Raw genomic sequence first — 22,385 nt, forward strand, 5'->3', positions numbered from 1 at the left:
TCAGCTGAAATGAACATTTCTCATTATGAGACAATTATGAATTAATGAACATAAGACTAGGATCTAAGAACAATAATGTTTGTACTGTTAATATAGACGATAAGAGATTTCTCTAAAGATAGCAACTGTGAGTTTTATTATGCATCAAATGTCATGTTATGACACACACATTTATTTTAAGAACAATCCCGAGTTTTTCACAATTGACACAAACAAAGGCTTTGCTATAATCTATAAACAGACTGATTTTCTCCTGACGTTCTTTAGTACGCTCTGTTACCCAACATATGTTTGCAATATGATCCCTAATGCCCCATCCTTTTCTGAATCCAGTTTAGAAACATGGCATTTCTTTCTCCATTCATGCTAAAGGTCTTTGTTGAAAAATTTAGAACATCACTTTGCTTGCATGAGAAATTCATGCAGTGGTCATGAAGTTGCTCCAATTCCGGAGTCTTCTTTCTTGGGGACTGAATATATTTTGAGAATTATTAGCCTTTCACTAATCAAGAAAAGGAGCTAATGTTGAGTATATTTTTTCTGAAATAACATCTCTGTGAACTAGGTGTATTTTAAAAAATTACACTAAATTAAACAGTAATTTTAAAACATCAATTGGACCAAAACCCCTTGAGACCACTGCTCTATGCTTGTTACCTGAAAATCCATTTGTCTGTCTATCCATTGACACCATCCATTCATCCATCCAATGACACACCCTCCCATACATACACACACTAGATTTCTGAGACTGATAAATTGGTCTCAATCAACATTTTAATTTGTGAATTTTAATCTTCATTTCATCAGTGGATTATAACTTGGATTTTAACTCTGTGAATCTTGTTGTATGTCTTTTAGTGTTTTATCTCTTGCCCTAATGATTTTGTATCCCGCTTCAAGCCAAAGGGAGAGATGCTGTTGATGTTTCATTCAGTCGCTTCCAACTTTTTATGATCTCATGGGCCAGCCCATGCCAGAGCTCCCTGTCGGCCGTGGGCACCCCTAGCTCCTTCAAGATCAAGACAGTCATTTCAAGGATACCATCCATCCCTCTTGCCCTTGGTCGGCCCCTCTTCCTTTTTCCTTCCATTTTACTATTATTATTATTAAATTTTAAACCACCTAAGGATTTGAAAAGGTTTTCTATAGCTGCATTCCCTCCTCTTCATCAAAAACAAAATCATAGGCCTTGCTATCTCTGCTTTAGAAGACTATCTCTGCTTTAGAAGGCATCTTTCTAGTTACAGGAGCAACCCATCCCCTTAAATTTATAACAGATGCACACTATTCCGATGTATTAATCTATGACAAGTCAAAGAGCCTTTCTGTAAACTAGTGATATGATGACTAAGAACTCTGTTTCCATCAGAAGCCCTTAATCCTACGTAAGAAATCTGCACGCTAATAGATGTCACAGGCAAATGTTAACCAGCTACAGCTGGCTCCCAGCTATAAAAAGAATTAACGAAAACACAAATACTAACATTTGCCTCCTCCACTCTTCCCCTCTCAGCCCCTACGTCAAGGCTGTGCAAAGGCATCACTTTCCAAGCGCTCTGTGTGAATGAACTCCCTGCTCTGAACTAGCTTGGGCTGGTTCCCTGAAATTTGTTTACTGAACAGCATGTGCAGAGACACACTGATCGTGAAGGGAAAAGGGGGAGAAATAAATCACATGATCCTTTGGCTCAGCACTACGTATTACTGAGAGCTTTGAAATGTGTGCTTCTCTACAGGAAATAAAATGAGAAAATGGGAATGTTCTAACAATGAAAAATACCAAAGACAAAAAAGGATTCAATCTGTATTGAGGCCAAGTATCACAAGATAGTATACTTGAGTAAATGCAGAAAATTCTTCAATGTAATATATTTGAGAGAGAGCAGAGTATTGTGTTTATTTTTAAACACTAGTATCATAAAACATTGATTTTGTCAGAAGTACCATAAGCTTGTCTAGAAATCAGAAATATCTTTAAAATTCGTCTCTTAATACTAAAACTCAGACACACACACACATATGAAATGTGACTACCGTATTTTTCGCTTTATAAGACGCACTTTTTTCCCCTCCAAAATAGAGGTAAAAAGTCAGTGCGTCTTATAAACGCAATCTGCGTCCAGGAAGGGAGAATGGGGCGATCTGTGCCGTCCGCGCGTGCGCACGGCACAGATCGCCCCATTCTCCCTTCCTGGACGCAGATCGCCAGGAAGGGAGAATGGGGCAATCTGTGCCGTCTGCGCGTGCGAACGGCACAGATCGCCCCATTCTCCCTTCCTGGTGATCTGCGTCTTATCATCAGGTGCGTCCTATAAAGCAAAAAATACGGTATATCCTTTATTTAAAATTTTTCTAAAGCATAACTTTATTCAAATACAGATCTACCAGAAATATGCACAGAACTGTTAATGTTAGAATTATTATGATAATGTTTGCAAAAATACTACAAAAGGTTGATAATGTCTTATCTGAAATTCTTGGAATCAGAAGTGTTTCGGGTATCACATTTTGCTTAATTTTGGAATATGTGTATTTGCAAATGAGGTATCTTGGAGATGGCATTGAAGTATATACACGAATTTCTTTGATGTTTCATATACACTTTATATACATAGCCTAAAGGTACTTTTATACACAATGTTTTTAATAGTTTTGTGTATGAAACAAAGTTTGTGCACACTGAACCATTAAAAAGGAAAGGTGTCACTATCTCAGCCACTCATGTGCACGATTTTAGGTTTTGGAGAACTCTGGAGTTCAGAATTCTCGATATGGGAGGATCAACCTATATTGAATTTATAGATTCTGCATCAGCTGGAGAATAAGTATGAAAAGTATGAAACTACTGGAACCAATTCTAATTTAATCTATTTTACATAATGTGTTGCGGGTTGGCCTCTCAATTTATACAAATAAAGGTGAACATATGTATGTATGTATGCATGTATGTATGTATGTATGTACGTATGGACCTCAAAGACTTGACTTGACGGATTTGGAGCATATGTGATATACATACCCTTAAACATCCAAATTAAAAGGCTGGTGGAGTGTAAAGCAAAAACAAAACAAAAAAGTCCCTTACAGGCCAGAGCCCATATCACAAAAATTGGGTGAGGAAACCCCCAAATCTTGTGAGAGGAAGGCAGACTACCGGTGCTCCCACAACACCTCAAATCTTGCATGTCCCCCACAAAATCTGTGATGGCAAGGTAGTAACCATCATGAGATAAGAAGTTTGTTCTGCGATCTCACTGTTCAGCCTATACAGAAGGAAAAGCAGATGCAATGTCAGTCCTGATGGGAGCCAAGGGATCACCTTTGTTCCTTCCCTTACTTCCCTGCATTCTGTACTACTATCAATATAGCAGGAGCTCACTAAAACAAGTGGTTTGCGGTGTCCAATGTTCTTTCCACAGAAAATTATATGTCGCACATTCTAGAGGTTTGGTTTTCAAGCACAATGAAAAATTACATATTGAGAAGTGTTAAAAGTTTTTAAACAATAAATTAAGGATATTTTCCCTAACCTCTCTGATGGAACCATCCCTAAAATCATAAAGCTAGCAATGAGTGTTTTGAAGCAATATCATTAGAAAATTCATATTCGGGTAATGCCGAGTATATATGTATATATGTGTACACACACAAAGATATAACTCTAACTTTAGCAAAACAATACTCTGTACACCTCTTCAGTTGCACAACTCTCTGAAAACAGGGGAATTCCAGACAGGAAACAATCAGGGCCAGCTAACACCTCCCAACCAAGGATGCCCCCAGGGAGGAAGCAGCCAGGCTTTGAATCTGTAAGGCCATTAAATGCTAACCAAGCTGACCAATTGCAACATTCACGCGCACATACCCGGGAGCATCTCAACTGCACTCCCTACAGAATGGCACCACAGGCAACTGCTTGGTTCACCTCGCGGTTGAACCGCCTCTGCCTATTACAGTCTGTTTCTAAACCACACTTCCCAATGGAATTATGGAAGTCATAGTCCAACACATATGAAGAACATCTGGTTTGAGAAAGTTGGTATAGTCCATTATAGAAGAGATTCAGGGAATGAAAAGTATGAAATCCGGGCCACAAATGGAAATAGCTAGGAATTTCCCAAATCAAGAACTGACTGGCTTATTCCAGATTCACAAGTAAGAAAGAAAGCCAGGAAACACATTTGGACATTGGATGAAAAGACATGAAAACTGATTACAACTTTGTTTGAAGACAGGTGAGGAATGGCATTAGGATGTTCTGATCTCAAACCATTGTTCTTTAGCTTAACAATTGTGAGTGTTGAAATAGAATCCAGATTTACATATTACAACTATCTTCAGTGGCATCTTATACATCCTAGGCACAGGGCAGTCTACTCAGAATTTTAAATAGGTATTCAAACAACAATATATTTAAAGCTTAAGCACATGGGTGGAATTTCCCTGTCTTTAATCTGCTGAACAATACTACTCTTATCAATGCTCAGTGCCTGGAGGCAAGCACACTACTTGAGGGAAAAGAGGGGAGGCCTGTTGAAGCATTTGGGCCAGTGGTTTCCCATCCCTGTTCTAGATATTGAACCAGTTTTTACAGTACAGTGAGGAAGTGGTTACATTTTAATTTCCTCTTACACAAACCACTACTAACAACTAGATGGACTGTACACTATGACAAGACACCATTCTTGTCACAAATGTTGTTTTTCAGTGCATTTCAAAAATGCCATTCACTTGAGAAACATTAAAATTATTTGCCTAAATCATGTAGTTTCTCAATTTGTAGACATTTCTAGGGCAGGGTAGGGAAAACCTTGGGAATGAAGCTGTCTTGTCCTTAAAGCATTTTCTATTTTATTTTCAGAAGATTAGTGACAGCTATCTCTGATCTTAAATGTTAGTTATCATAGTTCGTGGACATCTTATTCTTCATGATCAATCAACTGTTTATAGTTACTATGCATTGCTTAGTGAGAAAAATACGTTTTGCACACTGGCCCACTGGCCCATGTGTAGTCCTGTCAGGTTCTAGCTTAAGTAGCTCTTTTCTCTTCCATGCGCTCTCAAGAAATGTCCAGGTCCTGCATAATGGAATTTCGTGAGGATAAGCTATGGAATATGTTGCGGACCAAAATTTTCTACATACTGTCACATGTAGATTTAACTTTGATGGATCGAAACCTTGAACTATAAAAACAAAATAACTGAACTGAAGCTTGGCTTATGGAGAGCAGATACAGTGGATTTTCTTTTAAAATGCTATCAGACAATCTAGAGTAGATGAAAATATGACTCTGCAATGTTGATATAAGCACCAAGAACAAGCTATTTATTTTATGAGTCCTAAATATTTTCATTTTCACGTAGCTAATAAAGCAAAAGGCATGCCACAATGCTAAACAGAAATTCAAGTACACTTAAGTTCAAAAATAAGCATTCAATCACTCTATATTGGAATGCCTAGGTATTCCTTCTAGTCCAATGCTTGAATTTCATAAGAGTTCTGATGACCCATTCCATTGAAATGTTACACAGATGAAAAATTATGTCAAGATTTTGGGTAAATGTAAGCTTATACTGCATAAAAACTTGAAATTCCTCTTTTTAGATGAACACTCAATGACATTATAAAGATTCAAAATAATAAAAATCAAGAAGGAAAAACTCCATGCGTGTTATATAGGCCATCTCAGAATATCTGGCATACAACAGATGCTGGAAAATTACTATACATTACTGAAACTACTGACTAATAACTAGTATTGCACACACAGAATTATGGCTTTAGGGCTGGAAAGTTACCTCTATGAGTTTCCCATGACATACTCCTTATACTCTATTACTACTAGTTAACTCACAGGGAAACAAAATAATATTTCTTGCTTCCCTTTACTTTTAGTACAAAACAATGGCAAAAGCAAAATACTACAGTAATAAAAACACTGATATTGTACCTTAGAATACCCCACACGTTTTATCTTTTTTTACAATATAGGTCTGGAGATTGTTAACTATCACAAGAAGGATGCACCCCCCACCCCCAAACTGTTCCCGAGAGATAACTGAATAACTGGATAGTCTTTTGATAGCCCCCCTGGGTTAAAAATATTGTTAGTGAATTTCAGGTCAGTAAATGATACAGTAATTGTTAAAAAGGACTTGATCCTACATAAGCATATCAACCTAGCTTGCATTATGGATGAATAAGGAAGAGAACCCCACTCAGCTTTGTCCACACAGAATTTCTGTACAACTAACTGTACACGAGAACGGGGGTGGACTGTGGAGGTGGGTGCATATAGTTTTTCTCTCTGTCTCCCCCCAGTTGTGGGGGACAGACAAGGAAGAAGCAAGGCAGGTGGAGAAAGTGGTAGCTAGCAAAGGAGGAAGGAAAGAGGCTAGTCTTCCTGCATGCCTGTCATGGCCTCCCTGTCTCCAGCCCCTTTCTGGAATCTTTTTGCCCACTTAACCTGGGGCTTCCCCATGCCCCCCATTGTGGGGGAATGAGGCTGGGGGTGGGGACAGGAAGATAAAGTGGTGGGAGAGGTGAAGGGAAGGTGGACAAGCGGGGGGGGGGGAGGGAGTGGGCAGGGGAATGGGGTGGTGAGTGAATGGGAGGTGGATAAGCAGGCAGGCGGGAAAGCATGGGGACGAACAGCAGGCAAGCATGTGAGTGAGCGGGGGGCGGGGGAAAACGCAAATGCAATAAGAGAGGGTGCTGCGTGCCCCTTCTGGTACGCATGCCATACATTCGCCACCACTGATATAGAAAATAGCATCAGATGATGAACACTGACATTAAATACTGATCTACTGAAAAAAGGAACCAAATGTATCATCAATCTTGTTACAGGGGACACATATTAAATTTAATTATAAATTAAATATGTCATTCTTGAAGTCTACTCAAGAGAGAGATCAAAGACCTTTCTCCACCACCAAGAGTCAGTAAATAAATGGACATTTTAATTGTCTTTCAATCAACTCCTAATCTTCATCCTATTATCTCCTTCTTCTTTCACTTGCCCTTCTCCTTTCTTAGATACCTTTTGTCAGTTATCACAGATACTACCAGGCCTCCAATATGTCAGAAACCAATTCCCCACCATGGGTTTGAAAAGAAGACTGTAGGGATCCCAAAACAAAGAAGACCATTGCAACTCTTCCCCGTTTTAAAAATCCCAGAGTAAAACCTTGCATTTTGCTGAATACCAACTAAATCTTTTGCATTCCCTCAGTCTGGGAAGACTGGTTGGTCAAAAATGTTAAGAACACCAGGGAAGGTTGTGGGGGAGACGGGGACAAAAATCTGTTTTTGATGTTCAACAGCATCATAATTAAAAGGTGAATCACCACTCTTGGAGGCTTCCAGAGGAGGCAATTTGCCTATTTTCGTTCCAGAAAAGGAGAAGAGCAGGGATATGTGTGGGGGGGGGGGGCTGCTGCAAAAATAGCCCTGGGACCACTTTGGCCTGAAACAGAATGTGAACTCCGAATTTTTCACTATTCATTCACTTACTGGGTGAATTTTTGAAGTCTCTGGGATTGTGGTCCAAACATCTAATTTAGAATTTTGCAAAGCAGGGCTGGACAGAAGATTGATTTCTGATGGCCAATAGTTTAATGATAGTATCAAAAAAAGATCTTAAATTCCTCCTAAATTAGAATATTACCATTTTTGTAAAGCAGCGGGGGATGGGGTTTGGAGGAGAAATAGGACCGAGCTGTGTGTAGAGTGTGTATGGAATGGAATTGGTGTGCATGACCCACACAGATAGTATATGTGTACAAAGGTACATAATTCCATAATTCTATTTCAGCCTTTGAAGGCAGTTTTGCACATATCTGACAAGCATTGTGGAAAATGGAACTAAACTGAATGAATGCTAAATTAAAAATAATGCTTAAATTATAGCATACAACAAAGCAAGCAGATAGCAGATGAAGCACCTGTGCATTAGACCACATGTGCCAAACTCAAGGCCTGCAGGTTGGATTTGGCCCACCATGTCATTTTATATGGACCTCCAGATGATAGACTACAAATCCTGTATTTCTCATCATTAGATATCATGAATACAGGTGATGGGAGTTGTGATCTGGAACATATGGAAGCTGCAGTTTGTTCTGTTTAATCTGGATAGCGGGGTTTGAATTTAAATACAATGCTTATGGATATGATGTCCAACTTTAAAATGTCCTTTAACCTTTTCCCAACCTCATAGTCACAAGTGCTGTTGGGTTGAAATTTCCATTATCTCCAGTCCGCATGGAATATAATCAAAAGTGATGGGAATTCTCATTCAGTAATGTCTGTCGACCCAAACTGGGTAAAAATCAAAGAGCGCTGATTACTATGTAAAACATTCTATTTGGCCCTCTGTATCCACAGATTCTTCATCCATTTATTCAGTGGCCCATTGAAGGCAACCACAAGGCTCATGTGGCCCTCGATGAAATTGGGTTTGACATCCCTTCTTTAGAATAAGAATTATGGTTTTGTTAGGTGTGCAGCTTAACATGGAGAAACGACACTATTGAAGAATATTTTGAAAAAGGATACATTCAGTCAAGCTTTAAAATAACTAAGCAGGAAGGAAGGAAGTTTTCCTGGATGAATGCTGGAGGATTATTTTCTAAGGGCAGGAGTCTCATGAATTGTTTTTCTGGGATTCTTAAAAGGAAGAAAAGGATTATAAACCAAATTATTTGGATAGACTATCCATGCTTTCATCATACAAACAGCTGTTTTATGCTTCAGTAAAGAAGAATCCACAGTCCATAGTCTAACCTGCCATGAATGCATTTTGCTCAAACACCTAAGAGCCCCCGATGGCGCAGTGGGTTAAACCCTTGTGCCGGCAGGACTGATGACTCGAAGGTTGGGTTGCTGACCTGAAGTTTGTGGGTTTGAATCCAACCCAGGGAGAGCGTGGATGAGCTCCCTCTATCAGCTCTAGCTCGCCATGCGGGGACATGAGAAGCCTCCCACAAGGATGGTAAAAACATCAAAATATCCAGGCATCCCCTGGGCAACGTCCTTGCAGACGGCCAATTCTCTCACACCAGAAGAGACTTGCAGTTTCTCAAATCGCTCCTGACATGAAAAAACAAAAAAAAACCTAAGTGAAATAATGTAAAAGTTCTCAAACAAAAAAATATTTTTTAACAAGCCTGTTAAAAGTGATTTTTCATTTACTGGATACTGAGACATTTCTATCATACAGCATTCATTGAAACACATTTAGGTTGTCTACTTTGTGTTTATCTTGCATTTGAAAAAATGCATCCCAGAGGTATTAGTGATGTTGTTAAAAATCATATGTTCATGAATGTTTTGTTTAGAAAATTAAGCTGAAAGAAAATGAATGGTATGCTGTAAACAGAATAGAAGTTGCCCACAAAAGAAAACGGTTTGACAGATGCTAACATCTGTGAACATATTTTTCACAAATGTCTTTTCTCTCTCATCCCTTTAAGTGCAATAAACACTAATTTAAAATAAGCCTTGTGTAAGTCAGGTTTGGGTTTTCCTTAAAGTAAACACAATGAGTGACCTCAGCATTGATTTACCTACCTTGAAACGTTTGCAATAGCATTGGAAACATTATCTTTACTCAGATGAGGATCTTGTGATAAATTTAATGATGTTTGTATTGAGATAAATGTAAGAGGATACATAAAATGATGTTTGTATTGAGATAAATATAAGAGGATACGTAACAGCTCAGCATGGAGAACACAGACGTTGTAAAGTTATTTATGAATAATTCAGAGCAGAATCAGTGGAGTCTAATATTGTCTGAGCATTGCACAAGTGAAAATGATATAACAGAAACTCATTAAAAATGCTGCTGGAGCATAATCACACCCACTAAAAGGATTTATATTACATAAGGCAAATTAAAATATATATATTCCTCATTACCTCTGCCTATTAGACCTCCTATAAACAGTAAGCACCTAAGACTAGTCTATTAGTCACTGGCAGGCACAGGCAAACCGAAACTCAGAACATGAGATGTAAATGCATTATGTGAATAACCCTACAAAAATAACATATGTGATACAAGCCTTATATTGACCAAGGCCAGACACAACACAGCTTTTAAGAAATGTAAGCAACACAGTTTTCATTTCTCGAGTGATTCCTAAATCAAATGATGATATAGATTGCTTACTCAAGCGAACTTATGCACAAATGGGTCGCACAACATATAAAGACTTGTATAGCAAAGCCATCTTTTTGGGTCAGCTCTACACATCTGCCAGCCCATTCCCACCCAGGCTCTTCAGTTCTGAGCTACTGTAGTGCTTTACTGAAGTCTCTAGTTCAAACAAATGGGAGATTCAGTTACTTACATGGAGTATGGATGCAACATGACTTTCAAACTTTTTGGTCGAATGCTGAATTCAAATGAATTCTCACATTCAGTGTGCAAGGTCTGATGATGGCCAATAGCTGGGACTACATTGCTGCTTGACAAATAGCACGTAAAGGAGTTCCAAGAAAGATGGAAGAGTCTGCTGTAGTTTCTCAATCACAAATTTGTTTCAGTGGTGGTTCCCCTGCCATTGGAAATGAAACGGTAATTGTGCTGACTTGAAGCAGGTGCACCATTATATTTGAAAAAGTAAATTTCCTGAAGTGATTTATAAAGCTTACAAATGAAATTAGTACCAAGAGTGGTGTATTTTCCTTTAATCATTCTTTGAGTCAGAACGGAAGGCAATCTACCCACAAATTCATTAATTTTAGGTGCCAATGTTGAAGTAATTCTTCATAAAGTGTTGAGTTATAGATGGGAACTGAGCACATTGAGGGGGTAGTAGCAAGATGAAGGTAATCAGACAATATTTGGGTATTTCAATGTATTTCTTCCTGAAAGATGGTTGCTATCTGATACCTGAAGAGTAGCTTCGTCTTGGTGAATAGGATCCCTGAGAAGAAGGTTTTGATGATCATGGAAATGGAGAATGTATATCAAGTATAAGAGATTGACAGATTCTATTAATATTTTGTTTATGTTGTAACCAGACTTCCTAGCAGTGAATTTCATTTCCTGAGCATGTTCCAGTCTTTCACCTGTCTTAATGTTAAACAGACCACTTTCATTGAAAAGAAGATCCTCAATTAGTGTTTTAGCAGCTGAAGCAAAGCTGATGAACAAAACCACATGTGACGCCTCATTGCAGTTGCACAGTATTGCTTTGTCACTGCAATACAGCAAATGTTACACCATGGTGAGATGCTCAGCTGCCACTCTGTGTATCTATGCATAAAATATACAACTTACTTATTGTTCTTTGGAAAGCGATGGTGCTTCACTTCCTGTTTTTTAAAAGTCTTTCCTAGGGCCTATAGTGGCCTGGGGGGAAATGTATCAAAGTTGATCCATGCCCTCCAAGGACATTTGGAAGCATTTTTTTAAAAAGAATCCCTGGAGTCCCAGAATGGTCACATGTCATCTATACTTTGCTAATTCTAAGAGGCCCTGAGTCTATTTTGGCTTTGAAAGTTTAGTTCAGTGATTCCCAAAGTGGGTGCTACCGCCCCCTGGTGGGCGCTGGAGCGATCCGGGGGGGGGGGGAGTGATGGCATCTAATAGGACACGGGGGGCGGAGCCAGATGAGGGGCGGGGCCTCTTCCCAAGTTCCCAAGAGACAGGGCTGAGCACCTGAGGCGCCTGTTAGGACACAGGGGGCGGAGCTAGAGGAGTGAGCATGGCTTCTTCCCAAGAGCCCGAGACAGGGCTGAGAATCTATACCTCTCCTGAGGCTCTTGTTGGGACACAGAGGGCTGCACTAGGGGAGGGGGCGGGGCCTTCTTCCAAGAGCTGAGCCTCTATACCTCTCCTGAGAGGCCTTTTAGGACTAAAGGGCGGGGCTAGGGGCGGGGCCTCTTCCCAAGAGTGCGAGACAGGGTTGAGCCTCTGTATACCTCTCCTGAGGCGCTTGTTAGAACATGAGAGCAGGGTATAGAGGTTCAGCTCCGTCAGGCACTTGGAAAGAGGCCCCGCCCCCTCCTCTAACCCCGCCTCCTGTGTCCTGGCAGGCGCCGCAGGACAGGGATAGAAGCTCAACCCTGTCTCAGAGCTCATAACTCCGCCCATCCCAGTCCTGGCCGCCCATTTGTGGCCCCACCCACCTCCCCTCGCAGCCCTGCATCTTGGACTAGGGGAGAGGCTCAGCCCCGCCCTCTTGAGCAGAAGCCACGCCCACCCCTCTAAGCCACACCCCCTTTCCAGGGGGCGCTGAGTCATATTTTTTCTGGAAAGGCGGCAGGCCAAATAAGTTTGGGAACCACTGGTTTAGTTGAATGAGGTATCTAGGCTGAGCTCATTACTCAGGACTCTGGATTATCCAAACTTTAGGCCATAAAACTCAGTTATTTCTAGCCTGTTGAAGAAAAATCTGGAGTATTCACCAACAATGTGACTCTATCCATGGCATAAAAAGTACTAGGGATGTTTTTTGTGGTATCTTCTTAACTTTTTGGGAAATGGTCTTTAGATGCCATAAATTCATATGTGGGCAGGAGAAAAAACTTTTCCAACATGGGAAGATAAAGTAAAGGTTGACTGAAGAATGTCAAAAACAAGTCAAAGACTAAAAAGGTAAGTTATTTAAAAAGTAGGAATGCCAAAAGATACTTAAAAAGAGAAAAAATATTTAGCTCAGCTTCAATGCCTTTGCTGACCTGAATAGAAGAGAACCATGGAGACTGAAGAGGAACGGGCTACACAGAATGCACAGTGGATGGGGTTAGTACTACCGTCAAAAGTCAGCTTAGCTCTATTAGTTTCCAAGTATGGACTGCAAATGCAGTATGACCCTGGACATTCCACAGATATATAAACCCCACTCGCCTAGTTGCCAACAGACATCACAACCTCTGAGGATACTTATAATAGATGTGGGTGAAACATCAGGAGAGAATGCTTCTGGAACATGGCCATACAGCCCGGAAAACTCACAGCAACACAGCATGACTTGTTTGTGTGCGTCACATAGACCATGAAGAACTTTAAAAAACTGAGTTTATCATTTTTTTTTTTACAAATGGACAGACTCAAGAAAGCAAATCACACCAATTAACAACACTTTTAAAAAAGCTACTGAAGAAAAATGTATCTTTTATAACATGATCTAGCAAAGATGATTAGAGACGCAAAATAATTAGCATTTGTCTGTACATTAGTAACAACGTTGTCAACTGAAGACAATGAGGGTCGGGCATTAGCACAGCAGGTTAAACCACCAGCTGCAATAAATCTTGTCATTTGAAAGGTTGACAGTTCGAAGCCCGGAGGGTGAGCTCCTGACCTTTAGCCCAGCTTCTGCCAACATAGTGGATTGAAATCAAAAATGTGAGTAGATAAATAGGGACCACTTAAAAGTGAGGAGGTATTAAGGTATCGTAAGGAAATGCCAGGAAAATAATGGCGATTCGACCAAAAAAGAGGTAGTTACGATCAAAGCTCTTCAGCAGGAAGATGGAGCGACAGCACTCCGCCGTGGCCAGAACCGAGCACAAGCCTCCAAGAAGCCTATATACGTCTATCAATGTTCAATTGTCTGTCTTGTCTGTGTACAAAAAGCATTGAATGTTTGCCGCATATGTATGTTCCTTGATCTGCCCTGAGTCCCCTTCAGGGTGATGCTATAAATAAATAATATATAATATTATATATATAAATGCTATAAATAAATAAATAAATAAATAAATGACATGCCATTCCAGCAGAAGTTACAGCATAGCACCATTTTGTAGAAGGAACAAAGTATATATCTGGGCTGCTTTTTTTTAAAAAAAGAATGGATGTGGTAGTATTTGGTGAGGACTTTCTTAATTGGTGACAATAATTATTTTTAAATTGTTTCTGCAGACTAAATTTGTGAATTTTTATTCCAAGAAAGAAAGTTTAACTCTTTGCTGCTTGAAATGCTTTGGCTCTTTGTGGTGATACCATGAAACAATAGAAAGAAAGAAAAGGAGTATCTTTACACGTCTACAGTCCTAGTCTGCAATGACATATCACAGAAATGTCAAATAGCAACAGAAGACTCAGGAGCTTTTAAAAGATGACAGCATCACTGCTACATTAAATAAACAAAACAATTTTCATTTCATTCACCCTGATTCTCTTTGGAACAAAAACTATCTGCCAAAATTATTTCTGGATTCAACCAGATCCCTTATATCAACCAACCAAATTATACATTTCACAAAGAAAACACAAGGACATATTTCATTAGCAGACATCTTCATTCATATGGTAGATATAATCTACACAGCTTTAGAAATATTTTTTTTTCAAAAATATCCTGGTATTTTGGTGCAATTAGCTGCAACTTGTAGGGACTGGTGGCCTTCCTCTTTCAAAACTCTTTTGAAATACTTCATTCAGTTCCTTTTCGGTAAACAGAAATTAAGGCCATTATTATCTGTCCACAAAAGAAGGTGAAAGCATAGAAAGCGACTAGCTACTATGCAACCTTGGATTAGGCATTGCATTGCTCTTGTAAATAATGGGCAAAAGAAAGGATTTGGACTTTGGACACAAACTTCTTAATAAGGGAAACCTTGATCAAACAAAGCTCTTTCAGTATGCTATGTATTTTTAAATTTACTAATTTATTAAGGAGAAAAGTAGACCATAAAGAAAGTAATAAATTAGTGTTTCAGAAGAGAATGGCAGTTTAAACATAGCAAGGCAATATGATGTGACTACAAGTTGTACATAATGCCTGAACAGGAAAATGTCAAAACTAGTTAAATGCCACAAAATTACACAATTGCTTTTTAAAGATGCCCATCAACTGGGAAAGGGCTGCAGAAAACTGTATATTTTATGCAGATAAGGCTCAAGCTTTAATCTTCTGGCATTATAAACTAGGAGTGGGGAAACTGTATGAAAACTTAAATTGCTACTGCTAGTCATTGTAGGCAATACCAGCATAGAAAGGGCAATGGGGTACTTATACTGTGATAGAAAGGCAGCTTTCTATCACAATGATACCTGTAAGTAGATAAATTCACAGAACTGCAGAAATTAGTTATGGTAATCAAAACTGACCAGATAATAACAATAACTTTATTTTGTATCCTACCACCATCTCCCCGAAGTGACTTGGGGTGGCTTACAAGTGGGACCAAGCCCAATAATAGCAGAGTTAACCAAATAAAAACACATTTTAAATGCAAATAAACATGTAACAAGCGAATCAAGTAATTAAAACAATAAGTATAAAAAATCATTAAAATAAGTCAAAGCCAATCTCAGTAACCAGAACCAGGATTATAGTGGGCATATCAAGATTAGAGCGGGCATGGGCTGGGCATGGGCTTGTGCAAAAATAGCTTATAGGGTCAGGGCTGGGGGTAAAGTGCTGAGTTCAGTCTGACAGTTCATTAGATCTGGGCTATCATAGACAGGGCCTAATTATTTGCAAATGCACACTGGAATATCCATGTTTTAAGGTCCCTATGGATGGTAGACAAGAGTGGGTGCTAGTCTTTCAACGTGGACCAAATACTGAATAAGTTGTCCAGCTCTGGTTTAATACTTTCAGAATTTTTTGAAGCAGCTTCCTGTTTTCAACTAGAGAGCAGGATCATTCAGTTCCAGAGAAACCAAGACTACTGGCAATCGGCACATTTGGCTTAGCTTCTCTCCATGTGTTTCTGTTTCTACCAATGGTACAATTCTATTACTCACCGAGCACTTGTCAAGTCTGAATTTATCCATGGTGCCGTGGTTTGGGGAGGATTATTTCTCTGAAGATGACATCTTGAACTGTCTTTAGCAACCAAGTAATACACTCTTTGAACAACTACTTGGACTTGGATTCTTTTCCCTCCAGCTGTTCCTTCTGTCTCCACAACATCAAGAAGAGAATCACGTAAATTAGTAGCTGTGAAGGAGAATAGCCTGGTTTCACTGGCGCTATGATCATGAACAGCCATGGAAGTCTGTACATTCAGACAGGAAACCTAGCAAACACAAAATCATAAACCAGATTTTTCTCAACAATATAGAAATAAAATGACTAAGCGTCCATTTCAGTTCTCCTAGAATAGAGACAAGGGTCTGAAGCATGTGTGTCCCTAAGGTTGTTGTCGTTGCCTTGGATTTCCCCTGACTCTCTAAATTATCGTTACTTTTTGGCAAAAAGGGTAAACTGCTGCTCCCAGAAGTCACCGGGATCAGCTATTCACCTTTAAAATGGGCTGCATGTACTCCCACTGCTTAATATTTTAAAAATATACATTTTTAAGACATAGAAGTAGCCATCTGACAAATTCCAGGATTATTTCTGTGGTATTTTGATATTCTACTGAAGTTCCAGGGACCAGAAAATTGGCCCTGGAACCTGTGGGGACACAAAATTGGCTCTGTCCATCCCTGTTTTAGAAGTATAGATACTAGAATATTCAGATCAATATTTCCTCTTGGTTGGAATCTAATTTGATGAAAATATCCCTACGTTCACAGACTTAAACAGTTAAGCAGGGCAAGCACACACCCTCCTCTGGAATAAACATGATAACAACATCAAAAAGTAGCCACAGAATCAACCAATAAACCAACCCACAATCAATCAGGGTGTTTCCAGATAAGGCGTTTGTTGTTCATTCACCTTGCCACATTCAGAGTATTTTACAGGGGACTGAGATATCTTTTCTCTGCAGCATTACTTTGTTTTTCCAACATTTGTCTCTGCCTTTTTTCTTGCCACAGAAAATCCATTGCAGGAGGAAAGACTGCAGGATTCTGTGAAAGATGACCAAGGAAGCTGATCTCACTCCATTCAGGGATTTGTAGGTCAAAAACACCATGATTAACTGTGTTTAGGCAGTGCCATAAAATCAAAGTAGTTAATAAGAAAGAGGGGCAATACGAACTTATTTCCCAGCACAGTAAGAAACCTGGCTGCAGCGTTCAAAGGAATTGAAATTGCCAAATAGTTTTCAAAGGCAGCTCATGGAGAGGGTGTTACAAAAAACAAGCCCAGAGGTGACTAAGGCAGGGATCCCCATTTCTGCTGTTAATGTTGTAACTGTTCCAAAGACGGTCACTGAAGACTCTAAGATATGTAATTATAATGGAGAACACATACATTTCAGTGCCACTTAGCAGGCAGGATGAAAATTTGTCGGGAGGATAAGGAAGGTCCATATGGGCAAAGGCTACTCTTTGGGTAACAGTAACAACTGTAAAATTGTTTAAGGTGTGCTCTGGAAAAGAACAGGTAACTTATGAAGTAATCAGCACAGTGTGATCCAGTGTGATGATTGAAGGGCCTTGGTAGCAATTAAATTCACTCACAAGGAAATCTTGGGAATTTATTTAATGTTAGGTCACTACTATACAGAAAAATTACGAATGAAGAAAACATGTGCAACTTCAGTCCCCCAAACCTCACCCCACCAACTTCCAAAAGTGCCTCTATCCAGCCCTCCAGGCCTTTCAGTCTGAGCCGATTGGTGTTATCAGGCTCCGTCCCACTCAGGGCCTCCAGATGTTTTCATTCCTTGACCTTGGCTATGTATGCAACTCATTGCATCGAGGTGTTCTGGTGTCTTGAACACACCAGATACAGATCCATGATTTCCAACATTCTATAAATACTTTATTTTCTAACCTGTATTTCTAAGGCAGTCTTATGTACTACTGAACACTGCAACAACTCAGTATGGAGATATCTTAAGTTCTGTTTGACTATTGATGGCCTCTGCACATTCAAATGTTATGGGCTGTGCTTAGCAACCGAGTGAAGAGACTGAGCTCTGTTCATTCTGATGAACTACTCAAATGTACTGTTGTTTTTGCTGACTTATGATAATCAGAAGGTGACTTTATCACAGGACTGAGAATGTGTGACTTGCCCAAAGTAATTCAATGAGTTTGCACGAGTAAGGAATCGAACCCTTATAACATATATAAAAAATCCAACCAGGCTCAAAAATGAGGCAGAGAAACGAAATGCACATGTAGTAAGAATTACTACCATAACTGTAAGAAACACAGCAATCTAGTGTTGAAGTTTCTATTCCCTTCTCCATAACAGATAAGAGAACTTATTTGTGTTGCCATGAAAATTTCCATTTTTTCATGAATGGAAAAAAAATAGGAAATTCTGCATGTCAGAAAATAAAATACATTGTAATAAATATGATGGAGATTCTTCTGAATTGTATTACGGCATGTAGTTTACCCTTCAGAATGGCTACTAATTTTAAGAGACTGCACTAGAAACAAGGAGAACAGTATGCCACAGAATCAGCAATAATAATACGACCCAGCTCAGTTGTAATGTGAAAACAAGCTCTCATATAAATTTGAATTTACTACCTATGGAAAAAATTTTGTCTGTAAAAATATTAATGTGTATTATTCTCTATTGAAGCTTACTCAAAGGGAGGCTACAGAAAGTGTATGAGCATCTTTGCATGATGGTTCCAAAATATCAACTCAGCAATTTGCTACCGCTTATAAAACTAGAAAATAAACTTTACCTGATTATCGGCAGAAGCTTGAGGACAACTCTCTTTTGCATCAGATAAATTGAATATCTGGGCCAAAGATATGTTTCTTTTATTAAGTAATGGCTCTTGAAAATGCAGCCTATCCACTTCTGTTGGTTCTTTAAGAATGATCTTCTGACTGAAATAAGTATTCATAATAACTGGAATGGTTTCATTCAAGAGGACAAGCTTTTGCCTGAAAAACAGAAATATTATTATCTTTTTCATTTCCTTGTAAAAAGTTAAAAGATGGAAGCTATAGTGTGATTATCTCTTTCAGATTTACATTGTGATCCTCTTCCAACAATGCTTTGAAACTTATAACAATATGTTCATATATTGTCTAAAAGTTGTTATGAGGGCCATATTTAACTACGCAGAGACCATGAACATAGAATATGATGAGCAAGGCCACTAGTATTAGCACAGTGGGATATCCATTGATGCTCAGGTGTGCCTCTGCTGTCTTGTGAAATAGAAAACACATAGTTCCTTTGGTGTCAAAGACAAAACTATATACTGTATAAAACATAATTACGTTTTGGTTGGAGGAGGAATTACTATCCCCAAGTAGGGTGAAAGTGAACTCCTAGCAGCCAATACAGTCCCTTCTTTCCATTGAGCAGAAAGCTAGATTTTACAAGTCAATCATTATACCATTTGTTTTGTACAGCATGACACAAGAGACAGTATGAAACAAGGCTAAAGAAACAGGTGCTATATGTCTATACACCCACATCTACTACCCTAGCGGCTAGGAGAGAGGGACTGGAAAATGTATGAGAATGGTATTGTAGTGGCAGGCATTTGGGTGATGAGCATTTGAATGTACATGGGTGATAGAGCACTCACTCTCTTTGAATAACATTTTTGACGAACAAGAATTTGTTTTTTTCCCCTTAAATTACTCAGAATATATGCAATGTATATAGTTACTCAGTAATATACAACAGAATTCTAACATTCATTATTGATAAATTCCATTCTGAGTCATAACTTACTTAGCATTTTCATAACAGATGTCTGACAGTTAAAGTTGTCCCATTATTAACAGTGCTTAGTAGTCACAATAACAAAAGGTACTGTAGAAACCCAGACATATTAAGAATGAGGAGTGTGCTGGTACACACTGTCCTACAGCGCAGCTTCCAGCAGGAGTACTTGAACAGACGTCAGATCTTTAGCCCTTGGTTAGTTTACTGTGATATCCAAGTCTGGCAGCAGCTGTTGCTCTGGACTGTTTCTCTCCAAACAAGCCAGAAAAAGACTCTAGAGTGGATTCCATGGGTACTTCCTCCGACTCATAGAGGGAGAATCAGTTCAGAACTCTGCAGTAAACAACATACAAACTAAATATCTACAATTTCTTTAGCCACTCCCATGGGAGTGATTGGGTAGCATCTGCCAGTATGGTTCTTCTCCTTGATAAGCCAGATTTCCTGTGGTTCCTTGGCTAACTATACTGCTTAAATGTGGCCAATGTCTCAAGACACAATATTTAAAGTATTATAAATCACACAAAAATTTCCAACCTTTCCAGCATCCCAAAAGGTTCCAGCTTTTTCCCTTAAGAACATCAACTTGGAAATCATATTCAGCGAAAGAATCTGATATTCGTCTTGCCAGAACCCGGGGATCAATCAGTCTGCTTTCAGTTTGTTGCATAATGGAAATGATATCAGGATTCAAAATTGACACGAATGCTACTAAAAAAAAAGCCAGACATAGGCCTGTCTAGGTGAATGATTTTTGTTTACTGGATGACATGGCTACTCCTGCATTTTCCAGTCTCAAGGAAAACCTCCTTAGTCTATAAAAACTGTTCATTTATTAGACCGAAACAAATATATTCGTCAGGACAAGGTGCTACAACAAATTGTGGGCAAACAATTCTAAGCACGCTTGTATTACAACAATTATCTGGGTACAAGGCAATCTGATTTATCATTGGTAACCTGAATGGGTAATGTACCAATAAAAAGATGTAGGAAATACACGAGTTTCAACTGGCCTGGTCTTCTTACTGTCCATCAGTATCACAATAACTTTTAGGATAAGCTGTCCAGAATGGGGAGGCACATTTTGTTGGTTATTTACACTTGAAACTTCGAAACTTTTGCTGTGCTCTATGGCACTGTGCTATGGTGTGTTGTGCCACAGCAGGGTTTTATTTATTTTGAATGCAATTTAATATCTACATGGAAACCAATGAAGAATGCCATCCAAGGATCTTAAGCAATATGAAACTTACTCTAGACAACAGACAAACTCTTGATGGGTAGTATGTCTCTGAAAATGGCCAGCCAACCTGCTCTAGGATTCACCAACAGGGCATGCTCTTACTCTAGCTTTCTTTATGGAGATCCAAGTGGCATCTGCCTTTCCTAGATATAAATATGCTGGATATCTGTTCTAATTAATATATATGTATAGACCACTACAATATGCTCTACATATTAATTCCTTTGTAAAATGTTTGGAAAAAACAGTTGGTTCAAAAAAGGTACAAGTAACAAAAATTAAGTTAAGGAATGCATTGTATCAGTTTTCCTATCATATTGGTTCCTGGTTCATTTCCAACCATGAGATACAGTGTTGGTTTCAAAATTCAGATTGAGACCTATATGGAGACTTAACTCCTACTGTCAGTTCCTACTAGAGCAGACCCATTGAATCAAGAGAGCTTGGTAATGTAATGCTTATGCAGTTCCATTGATTCAGAGGGTCTATTCAAACTAGATTTAAGCCTTAAACTGGGAAGGACTGTCTTCTTGCACAAAAACATGCCAAAGTGAGGGTTATTGTGAAATTTCCCCTCTTTCTACACTACCACAAGAAAGATGGATGGCACCTAGAGGCAGGGCTTTCTCGGTTGTGATGCCATGTTTTCAGAATTCTTTCTCCAGGAAGATTCAGATGCCACCATCTTTGTTTTCTTTTTTGCACTATCAGATTTTTAATGCTTGGATTTTGTGTTTACTGTTATCTACTATTAAATTGCTGTATGTTTTTGTATTTTTACAAATAGCTACATTTTGCTACATTGGGAAGAGTACCAAATAATGCTCCTGTCTTCACATGAATTTGCAGAGTACTCAAAACTAGCTATTATGGCACTTAAGAAAGAAAGTTATGTCAATACTCATTCTGAGAGTGAGAACAAAATAGTAAATCAAATAGCTAAATTGATTATACTTTCACGAAACCATGTCAGTACCCATTCTAAGAGTAAAAATAAAACAGTAAATCAAATAGCTAAATTGGTTAGCCTCTCAAGACACCTGAATAGTCAACGTCGGGCATGGTATTTGCTGCCTAATGGTATGGCTGATCATGTTGATGTGCAAATAGTTTTCAAAGGTTTATTGAAATCCAGAAGAAACTTTTCTTTACAAAGGAAACAAACAAATCATCACCTCTTATTGTTTCAATTCAGAATGGCTGTTTACCAAATATTATAGAACCCAAGATAAACGAATCTCTTGGACAAATTTAATGGATATATAAAGACATTTTGGGCAATCTGATTAAAGAACAGTAAACAACATATGTAATCATTCCCAATATGGTACCTTCCAGATGTGCTGTCTAGAGTCCAGCACAGTTGAAAGGCACAAAGGTTGAGGAAAATTATAAATAGGGCTAGTTCTGAATCATAGAATCATAGAGTTGGAAGAGACCTCGTGGGCCATCCAGTCCAACCCCTTGCCAAGAAGTAGGAAAATCACATTCAAAGCACCCCCAACAGATGGCCATCCAACCTCTGTTTAAAAGTCTTCAAAGAAATATCCTAGCATTATTTCTTTTAACTGAAAATTTGGTACCAGTTACAGAAATAAAATGGAAAGAATAG

At 38.9% G+C, this 22,385-nt stretch overlaps 1 protein-coding gene across 5 annotated transcripts in view; it reads right to left on the minus strand.

Moving 5' to 3' along the window:
- The window catches only part of spidr (scaffold protein involved in DNA repair), a 212,047-nt gene that overhangs the window by 60,020 nt on the left and 129,642 nt on the right, over positions 1-22,385 (minus strand). For all 5 annotated transcript variants that reach the window (XM_062979351.1, XM_008114867.3, XM_008114866.3 and 2 more), the window contains exons 9-10: positions 18,524-18,728; positions 15,723-15,997 (exon numbers count right to left, since the gene is read on the minus strand). In XM_062979351.1, the coding sequence (XP_062835421.1) occupies positions 15,723-15,997; positions 18,524-18,728 (480 nt within the window). The remainder of the gene's footprint in view (positions 1-15,722; positions 15,998-18,523; positions 18,729-22,385) is intronic.

Source organism: Anolis carolinensis, chromosome 4 (assembly GCF_035594765.1).
Source record: "Anolis carolinensis isolate JA03-04 chromosome 4, rAnoCar3.1.pri, whole genome shotgun sequence".
Taxonomy (NCBI): Eukaryota; Metazoa; Chordata; class Lepidosauria; order Squamata; family Dactyloidae; genus Anolis; species Anolis carolinensis.